The sequence below is a fragment of the Brassica napus genome, chromosome C6 (genome assembly GCF_020379485.1).
Source record: "Brassica napus cultivar Da-Ae chromosome C6, Da-Ae, whole genome shotgun sequence".
NCBI lineage: Eukaryota > Viridiplantae > Streptophyta > Magnoliopsida > Brassicales > Brassicaceae > Brassica > Brassica napus.
Genome location: NC_063449.1, coordinates 27,808,983 through 27,820,102, shown reverse-complemented (window position 1 = coordinate 27,820,102; position 11,120 = coordinate 27,808,983). Strand labels below are relative to the sequence as shown.

The window sequence follows — 11,120 nt, the reverse complement described above, 5'->3', positions numbered from 1 at the left end:
TTCTCTGTGGAAGATGTTAGGCACCTCGCTGGACATGAGTACGGCTTACCACCCTCAGACCGATGGACAGACGGAGGTAACTAACCGATCACTCGGGAATCTTCTTCGTTGCCTTGTTGAGGATAATATCAAGACGTGGGATGCAAATCTATCTCAAGCTGAATTTGCGCATAACCATGCATTAAATCGTAGCTTGGGTTATTCTCCTTTTCATGTCGTCTATGGAATCACCCCTCGTTGTCCTTTGGATCTTGCAACAATACCCGATCGCACGAGACATCATGGTGAGGCAGTGGACTTCGTGTCGGATCTCCAGCAGATTCATCGACAAGCTCAAGCAAATTTGGAGGATGCAGTGGCCAGGTATAAAGCCGCAGCAGACAAAAAGCGCAGGGAAGTTCTTTTCGAACCAGGAGAGCTGGTATGGGTTTATTTAACGAAAGAACGACTGCCCCTTCGTGATTACAACAAACTCAAATCAAAGAAAATAGGCCCTTGTAAAGTTTTAGAACGCATCAACCCGAATGCTTACAAGGTCCAGCTTCCGGTCCATTTGCGTACTTCCAACGTCTTTAACGTCAAGCACCTTTCCCCTTACCATGGCGATAATGAGGATCCAGATTCGTGGACGAATCTTTCTCACCCCGGGGGAACCTGATGCAGCGCATTATCTCTTTCACTGCCAGTATCGTGGCCTTTCTTCTTTTGGGCTTTACGTGTGTTCTAAGTTTCCTTTTATTACTAGGATTAGCTAATTATAAAATTTCCTTTATAGCTTAGGGTTTTAACTATATCAGCCTTATAAATAGCGGCTTTAGTCTTTGAAAAAGAGACACGATTAATTGAATAAGATTTCTGAGTTTATTTTAAAGAGCTTTCACAAGCACTGCGAAGAGTATTCGCGCCCCTAAGAGCTTTAACAAGCACTGCGAAGAGTATTCGCATCCTTCATCTTGTCTTCGAAGATACCTTCGTTCACAAGTTACGTGAGTTCGAGATCAAACCCTAGATCTTTGACTTATACGGCTTCCGCACTCTATCATTCACCATGTAATCTTTTTGGGATTTTTTTCTAATTCCTCCCCCTAACGCTAGAAACTCATCATCATCAAATGGCAATCGGCAATCGGCAAACTGTGCTGTAAATATATCACCAGTTACTGGTTCAAGATACCTTATATACGGCTTGTTCTAACTCTTTCAGAGTTTTATACATTCCCGAGAGCATCTTTAACTCTCCCGGGACTACTAAATATCAAGATGCAACTCAAGTCGTTTATGTCATGCCAGACATTTCAATATACTGCATCTTTTTTTAAATTTTCTCCAGTGACCTCGGAAAAAGCCGTTTTTCATACCTCGAGGTCATCTTTCATTTCATTCTCTGGAGAAATATATACTTGGACTTTTGGTCCAAACATTTCTCGTTTTTCTAACGAGCTTTATATCGAATTGATGGTCAATCAATTCACTCTACCCTCATACATAGAGGTAGATTCATAATCCTTATTTATATAGCGCTTTTTCATTTATTGTCGACAATCTATTTTGTCTTTGGTTCCATCTTTTTACCCGTACTGATATGGTTAATCGAGATCTCTTTATCATCATCAATGATTTACCCAGGTACTTGACTATTATATTAACCATATTAACGGTCTCATCATGAGATTCATCATCTATTTATATTTTTGCTCCTTTTCGAGGACTCTTTGGAGCCAAAGTGGTCTATCACGTCTCTAGCGTGCCATAGACTCATATATCGTCCGTTTAGGACACTATTTTCTTATTGGAGCATTTTCAGCTGGAATATGAGATTTCATTATTTCATCAAAATGTCTGGCAGGCATTTTGTAAATGGATTATTCTATTTTTCATTGTAATCCATTTCACATATCTCATTCCATCAGCTTATCATATGCTTCTAGCAAACTTGCGAGCACATTTCTAATTATCCATATACTTTATCCCTTTGGATTATATATGTCGTTATTACATACATTTGTGCATGTTTACACCCGATCATGGGGATCATCTTACTTAAATTTACTTTATCAAGTTCTTTTTCAAGTGCGAACATAATTTCTCAATGTTCCACTCACTAGGATTCTTTAATTCTCCCCCTCGAGATGATGACACTCCATTTCTAAAATCTCGTACTGAATCTCACTCTAGAACCAATAACATACTCAGTTTTCCCATTTGGGATGAATTATATTTCAAATCCTTTAGAGTGAGATCCTAATTTGGGATCAGGTTAAAGAAATCACATCTAGTGAACTTGCTTGATGATTCATCACCCATGATGGTTTCCTTTATTTTCTTTTAAGACATGCTATATGAAAAACTTCTGGTTTTTCAACATTTCACAATAATGTCGATAACATTATTGGAGATGACTATATATCAGTAAACTTCAGGTTTACCACTCATAATTTTGCCATCTTTTTCTTATGCATGTCTTTTCATCATAAGCTCTTCTAGAGTCAATAGTAATTTTTATATTACTAGATACTTTACTTATTTATTTTGAGAGAGAAAAGATATTTGTTACCTTTAGTAGTCATGTACGATGACCCAATATCTGCCAGGTATATCTATCTCCATCCTGACTCTCAAAATCTTATTCAGGAAGATAATTCTCATAGCACATCGATATTTTATTTTTATTTTCTAGACCAACCAGAAAATCTGAATCATCAAGATGAGTATTCAAGCCATGAAAAGATGGTCCGGGCTCATAAGAGATGAAGTTTATTTCACTTCCTTTCTCTTTTTCTTTTTGAATCTCGATATAGATCGGCTAAATATTTGGCGTACGAAAACTACGTACCCAATTTTCTTTCTGGCCGTATCTATAGCAAACCTTTTCTGTTTGCCTTTTATCACCCGGCCACTTTCATTTTTCGTGGAAGTTTCCATTATTTTCATAGGGACGGAATATTCTTCTTCGTCCTCTTCCACGACCATGATAGCGGTTTCAACCGCATCCACACCCTTGTCCTTTTCAAGAAGGACCGACTTGATGGTTTAGTATCATGAGTTTCTTTTCTTTTCAATTCTCACGGAGGATTTACATCAACTCCAACAATTTGGTGAATCCTTTCTTTCAAGGATTTGATTATTCAAAGATCTTCTAGATCTTTCTCATGATACACCTCATCTTATAAACCATCATTAAAGTGGTGTAAATTATCATGGCTTTATCTTTTTCTTATCCGATATAGTTTCAACTTATCGATGATTTCTCAAAGCTCATTTTCTCTCAGGTGCATCTTTGCACCCTCTGCCCAGGTTATATAACTATTTCCCATAATATCAAGGGCATTTATTTTTAGCTTTGTCAAATTTGATATAATAACCGAATTCATAAAATAATAATATATAAAGACGGAAATTGAAATGCATAATTTAAATGCAGAAACTAAAGACATAAATTTAAATTGCAGAAATTTAAAGAGCATAAATAAAATTGGGGGCTTAGTGAAAGGACCCGACCCATTTTTTCGTAACATCAGTACGAGTCTGGCTCGACTTCCCCGATCAGACTTGGGGCCATTTTCAAATTTTTCCTTACTACTCAGCCAAGTAAAGCAATCGAGTCAATCAGTCAATAAATGGACATGCTTATCATCAGTCAGTTACTTAGCCGACCCAATCGTTCCAAGCCAAAGCGCCATCAGATTCAGTCAAGCCCTAGCAGGCCAATACGGCTCTAGGCGCATGATCTGATCCAGATGCATCGATGGAAGGAACCGACTGTTCGGACCAAGTCAGAACTTAGCAGATAATTCGAATTAGACAAGCAATCAGTACATAGAACATTCCTATCAATCAGACTACGATTCAGTACGATAGGCTACGGTCACGCACTCACCTTTTTCTTAGAGTCGGTTTGTTCTGTTTGATTCGGTCTCTTCTGACACCTCTTGAGCGGTTTCCGTCGGACCTTCGATCGTTCAGACAGTCGGATTCACCCCACAGACGATCGTTCTTGACTCGGACTTGATCAATCCAGCCAAATATCGAAAACTCTCCCTTAATCGGACTTTTCTCTCTCTGAGTTTCTCTCTCGTTCTTTCTTTCTGTTTCCCGTACAGAAATGGCGAAATAAGACGAAGGAAACGATTAAAATGGGCAGTTGGGCGGTTTAGGCCCGAGAAACTGCAAAGTTAACCGTTTCCGCTTATTCTACTCGCGGCTCTTAATCTGTAACCGCCACCCCGCGCTCCAAAGCGTTCCAGCGCGAGTTTTCCCATTTTCGGACTTTAACTGTTCCCGCCAGTTTTACTTAGACGAAACTCGAGCTAGAGCTGACTGATCCAGTCGACAACTCTAACCGCCTTTTCCGAATCCGACTGATACTGCTGAATCAGCTCATCTCAGCTTAGCCGACAGTCTTAACTATCTTGTCTGATTTTAGACAATCGCTGTCTAGCCGACCAGTTCAACCGTATTGTCCGAATCCAACAACACTTGTCCGGATCCGACCATCGCTGTCCGAAAATTCCGCTTTGCCTGGATTTTCATCGAGTTGTCCGAACATCCTGAGTTTCAACAAACCGAACGGCCTGTCCAATAACCCGAGCGTAAGACCGACTGATGGAGCTTTGTTTGGCTCAAAAACAGATCTGTTCCTAGCTTTAATCGGGTACATGGTTCCGCTCTAGTCGCTACTAATCAGGCGCCGATCCAAGTTCTCTCATCCACCCACGAAAAGTCCTTCGAACTCTGATCAACTCTTTCTAGCATCATCCAATCCATTCAGTACGTTCTCACAGTTCGGCCAGTCAGTCCTCAGATCATCCTAACATCGATCTTCGGAACACGGTCGCTACAAGTTCTCCCCCATTTGGCCTAGACTCGTCCTCGAGTCTTTCTTCCTGAATCTTCCTTGAGTTTGTCAAACCACTTTGGAAATTCAGCTTTCATTCTCGCCTCTGGTTCCCAAGTCGTTTCTTCCTCTCCATCGCAGTCCCAAACGACTTGGATCATTTTGATATTCTTTCTGCCTTCAGGTTTTTTTTTTCTTCCAATGATCAAGACTGGTCGTCCCTCTACAGTAAGGTTCTCTCTCAAGTCAGATGGTGGTTCAGGAACCACGTTGTCTTGATTCCTTATGCATTTTCGCAGCAAAGATACATGGAACACGTTATGGAACTGAGCCATCGATGAGGGCAGCTCCAGTTTGTAGGCGACCTTTCCAAACCTTTCCAGGATCTTGTACGGTCCCATGTATCTTGGACTCAGCTTGGCATTCTTTGAGGATCGGTCCTTGCCTTTGTAGGTGACGGTTTTGAGATATACCATGTCTCCTACTTCGAACTCAAGGTCTTTTCTGCGTCTGTCTGCATAACTCTTCTGTCTGTCCTGAGACTCTTTCATCTTCAGTTTCAAGACTCGGATTCTTTCAGTTGTCTCTTCTACAAAATCTCGGCCAACTATGCTACGCTCCCCCACTTGCTTCCAGCATAACGGTGTCCTACACGGACGTCCGCACAATGCCTCGTAAGGCGACATTCCAATGCTTGCATGATAGCTGTTGTTGTAAGAAAACTCAGCCATATGCAAGTACTGATCCCATTTGTCTCCCCAATCCAGAACACAAGATCGCAGTAAGTCTTCAAGTGTTCGGATTGTCCTCTCTGACTGTCCATCCGTTTGCGGATGATATGCGGTACTCATATGGACCTTGGTCCCCATCGACTTCTGCATAGCTCTCCTGAAGGCCGAATAAAACTTGGAGTCTCGGTCTGACACTATGTTTACCGGAACTCCATGAAGTCTGACGATCTGTTCCACGTACAACTTGGCTAGCACCGCTGCATTGTCTGTTTTGTTGATAGCCAAGAAGTGTGCGGACTTGGTCAATCTGTCCACTATCACCCAGATAGCGTCCTTGCCGTTCCTGATTGGCAAGCCAGTCACGAAGTCCATCGTGATCTTATCCCAAGGCCATTCTGGGATGGGTAAACTCTGAAGTAGTCCACTCGAAACTTGATTTTCTGCCTTAACCATTTGGCAGATTGGGCACCCAGCTACCCATTTTGCAACATCACGCTTCATCCCAACCCAATGATAGTATCTCTTCAAGTCTCGGTACATCTTATTGGCTCCTGGATGTATCGAAAACTTTGACTGATGTGCCACCTTTAGGATCTCATCCCGCAATCCTTTGTCGTTAGGAACACACACTCGGCCATTAACCAGAATCGTCTCATTGTTTGAAGTCTGATACTCCGTTTTCTCGTTCTTGGAAGCTTTGATCAGATTTTCATCCTTTTCTTGTGCAAGGCGAACTCGGGACAACAAGTCCGCCTGATCCACTGCACCAAGACCCAAAGGTTCCACTTCGTCAGTCAAGGCAGCTAGTCGTAAGGTTCCAACTATGTGAACTAGTTCCTCCATGTCTTTCTCTGAAGCCGAAGCTACTCTCTTCCGGCTCAAGGCATCCACAACCAGATTTGCCTTTCCCGGATGGTAGGCAATATCCAAGTCCTAATCCGCAACCAGTTCCATCCAACGCCTCTGTCTAAGATTCAGCTCTGGTTGAGTAAAGATATACTTTAAGCTCTTATGGTCCCTGAAGACTTGGACCTTAGCCCCATAGAGATAAGACCGCCATATCTTCAGGGCAAACACGACAGCAGCCATCTCTAAGTCGTGTGTTGGATAGTTCCCTTCGTGTTTCCTTAGCTGTCTAGACGCATACGCGATCACTTTGCCTTGCTGCATCAATACGCACCTAAGTCCCACTTTGGATGCATCTGTGTACACCATGTATGGTTCGTTGTCCATTGGAAGAGCCAATACTGGAGTAGTCGTCAACATCATCTTGAGTTTGCTGAAACTCACAGCCTTCTGTCCACACGAACTGAACATCTTTCCCGGTCAACTTTGTCAACGGTTGAGCCATGCTGGCAAATCCCTTAACAAACCGTCGGTAGTATCCAGCCAGTCCGAGAAAGCTTCTGATCTCTGTTGCGTTCCTTGGTCTGGGCCAGTCCGCAATGGCCTTGATATTCTCTTGGTCCACAGACACTCCCTTGTCCGAGACCACATGACCCAAGAAACCAATTTCTCTTTGCCAAAAGCTGCATTTGCTGAGCTTGGCGAACAACTTATGTTCCCGCAGCTTATCCAAAACCATTCTCAGATGGTCCTTGTGCTCTTCCTGATTCTTTGAGTAGATCAAGATGTCGTCTATGAAGACTATAACGAATTCATCCAGGTAGTCTCTGAAAACGTTATTCATCATCTTCATAAAGGCTGCAGGGGCGTTGGTCAATCCGAAGGGCATGACCACAAACTCGTAGTGGCCGTATCTCGATCTAAAGGCTGTCTTACGAACATCCTCTTCAGCAATCGGAATCTGATGGTATCCCGAAGCTAAATCAATCTTGGAGAAACAAGTAGCACCTCGGAGTTGGTCCAATAACTCGTCAATCTTTGGAAGAGGGTACTTGTTCTTCACTGTGACTCTGTTAATCCCCCTGTAATCAATGCATAGCCGGAAGATACCATCTTTCTTCTTCACTAACAGAACTGGTGCGCCCCAAGGTGAACTGCTTGGGCGCACAAACCCTTTCTCCATCACTTCATCTAACTGTTTCTTAAGTTCTGCCATTTCAGCCGGAGCCATCCGGTACGGAGCTTTCGAGATTGGCTTTGTGCCCGGCTCAAGCTCAATTGTGAAAGGATCAGAACGGTCCGATGGTAATCATGTCAAGGATTTAAACACGTCATCATACTCCTTTACAATCAGAATCCCTTCCAACTCAGCATCAGGTCCGACTTCCACAGTTGTGATTGAAGCCAGATAAGCCTCACATCCTTTTTCCAGCATTCTTTCTGCTTAAAGTGCTGAAATGATCAGACTCCCATTGGTCGGTCTGGCCCCTTGATAGACAAGCTTTCCATTGCCTATCTCAAACTGAACTCGGCCACAATGACAATCAAGATGTCCCTTGTATTTACTCAGCCAATCCATTCCAAGGATCACATCGTATGATTTCACTGGGCAAACGACCAAGTCAGCTGGCATGTTCACTCCTCCGATCATCACAGAGACGTTTCGGATTTTCCCTGAAGTGTACATGATCTGACCACCAGCTGCCCGAACCACTCTTACTTCTTCTTCTGGTTCTTTATGAAATTCCCCAATTCCAATCATCTCGGGTTGCACAAAGCAGTGAGATGCACCAAAATCAAACAGAACATGGGTTGCCACTCCACCCATGACTAAGGTCCCTACATATTCACCCGGAACACTAAGGACCTACTCTACAAGCAAGCAATTTCACACAGAAATTCTTAAGGCAAAGGTGAGAGATAGGATGACTCACCAGTGATCGGGCGAGACGTGCTTGGGTCCATTGACTCATCACCGATTGTGTACACCAGCGGCATGATGGCCTGCCTCTTTGCCGCCGGCTGAGGCCCATCACTCGGACGCTTCCCAGCAGATTGCACGTCCTTCGGACACTGATTCTTGTAGTGCCCCGTTTCGCCGCAGTTGTAGCACACACGTTCCCCAACACCCTTGTTCTGGCTCTTCGGCCTTAGATCTTCCTCAGGGCAATCACGCACCTTGTGATCCATACTTCCGCAACGGTGACAAGCTCCCGTAGCAGCACGGCAGACACCAGAGTGCATCTTCCCGCAAGTCGAACACGCACTGTGACCTGTTGCATTCGGCTTGCTGGAAGAGCCCGCCTTCACCGGCTTTTGATTCTTTCCCGCATGCTTACCAGGATGGACATGCGCCACTGTGCCAAACACCTTGGCTTCCTCACTGATTCCAGCTTCCTGTTCTGCGGCCTTTTCCACCAGTTCGGCCACAATATCATAGTTGCGGATCTTACAACGAGTTTAGAGATCAACCCTGAGAGATTTCCGACTCAGCCTCACGCCCAGCATACTTCTTGAGGCTGTTGAATTCCGCTTCATACTCCCTTACAGTCATAGTTCCCTGTTCCAGTCTGAGAAAAGCTCCCTCGAGCTGATCAAATGCTTCCGGTGGAAAATACTTCCCACGGAATTTGGTCTTAAAGTTGGCCCACGTGCAATGCTCAGCACCAATCCGAGCCGCTACACCTCGCCACCAAAGGTGCGCATCACCGTCCAAGTAGTGGAAAGCAATGTCCTTCTTGTAAGCAAGAGGACAACGGATTGACTTAAAGTTCCGCCATATCCTGTCAATCCATTGATATGCTTCCTTTGGTTTGGAACCACCCGAAAAGAACTTTGTTCCCAGTTTCTGCATGTGGTCCATAACCTTGAGGTAAGACGGATTCCTAACAACGTGTGCCTCCTCTCCTTCAGGTACCACGTTCTCCACTTCCTCCGCAACAGGTGGAGCCACTGGAGGTGTCGCCGCAGCAGGCAATCTTGCCAAGACTTGCGCCAAGATAGCCAAAACGGCTTCCAATCCAACTGGAGCAGCAGCAGCTCCAGCAGCAGCACCAGCCGCTGCAGCATTGTTCAAATTCGCTGCATTCTGAGCAGCATTCCGAGCCTCTTCCGTACCAGCTTCATTCCTGGCCACGTTGCTCGCAGACCCCTCAGCGGTCTCATTCACAGTCCTTCTTGTGTTACGGTTACTTTTTGCCATCTGCAACAAGATCACAGGCAAGTTAGTCAAAACTAACTTGGGATCAGGACACAGAACACAGAATTTACCGCGAGACGGCAGGCTTGGAAGGATGGTTTGCCCCAATAACCCACTATACTTAGATTGTCCTAGAACTCGACTCCGCTCTGATACCACTTGAAAGGACCCGACCCATTTTTTCGTAACATCAGTACGAGTCTGGCTCGACTTCCTCGATCAGACTTGGACCATTTTCAAATTTTTCCTTACTTAGATTTATTTCAGAGTGTTAGTTCTTTTTCAGACAGTCAAGTAAAGCATAATACGATTTGAATAGATAATCTGAGGTTCGAGTTAACAAGTCAGTTCGCTATAGGCTATTACATGTTAATCTCGTCCTATATCTACCCAAACCCACCATCCTTCCTTCCTGCCCTTGTCCCACGATCAAGCTATGTCTTTACCCTTTCGGGTCTGGTCCTGATCTGCATCCACACAAGGAGGCATAAGCAAACAGTATGCTTAGTGAGAGCGGTCATTCCGTCCCACTTATCATCAGTCAGTTACTTAGCCGACCCAATCGTTCCAAGCCAAAGCGCCATCAGATTCAGTCAAGCCCTAGCAGGCCAATACGGCTCTAGGCGCATGATCTGATCCAGATGCGTTGATGGAAGGAACCGACTGTTCGGACCAAGCCAGAACTTAGCAGATAATTCGAATTAGACAAGCAGTCAGTACATAGAACATTCCTATCAATCAGACTACGATTCAGTACAATAGGCTACGGTCACGCACTCACCTTTTTCTTAGAGTCGGTTTGTTCTGTTTGATTCGGTCTCTTCTGACACCTCTTGAGCGGTTTCCGTCGGACCTTCGATCGTTCAGACAGTCGGATTCACCCCACAGACGATCGTTTTTGACTCGGACTTGATCAATCCAGCCAAATATCGAAAACTCTCCCTTAATCGGACTTTTCTCTCTCTGAGTTTCTCTCTCGTTCTTTCTTTCTGTTTCCCGTACAGAAATGGCAAAATAAGACGAAGGAAACGATTAAAATGGGCAGTTGGGCGGTTTAGGTCCGAGAAACTGCAAAGTTAACCGTTTCCGCTTATTATACTCGCGGTTATTAATCCGTAACTGCCACCCCGCGCTCCAAAGCGTTCCAGCGCGAGTTTTTCCCCTTTTCGGACTTTAACTATTCCCGCCAATTTTACTTAGACGAAACTCGAGCTAGAGCTGACTGATCCAGTCGACAACTCTAACCGCCTTGTCCGAATCCGACTGATACTACTGAATCAGCTCATCTCAGCTTAGCCGACAGTCTTAGCTGTCTTGTCTGATTTTAGACAATCGCTGTCTAGCCGACCAATTCAACCGTATTGTCTGAATCCAACAACACTTGTCCGGATCCGACCATCGCTGTCCGAAAATTCCGCTTTGCCTGGATTTTCATCGAGTTGTCCGAACAACCTGAGTTTCAACAAACCGAACGGCCTGTCCAATAACCCGAGCGTAAGACCGACTGATG

At 44.4% G+C, this 11,120-nt stretch overlaps 1 protein-coding gene across 1 annotated transcript; it reads right to left on the bottom strand.

Moving 5' to 3' along the window:
* Nucleotides 1-8,878: 8,878 nt before the first annotated feature.
* On the bottom strand, nucleotides 8,879-9,613 carry LOC106354890. Its single transcript, XM_048760920.1, has one exon. The coding sequence runs from the start codon at nucleotides 9,611-9,613 to the stop codon at nucleotides 8,879-8,881; it is 735 nt and encodes a 244-aa protein (XP_048616877.1).
* Between the last annotated feature and the right edge of the window lie 1,507 nt (nucleotides 9,614-11,120).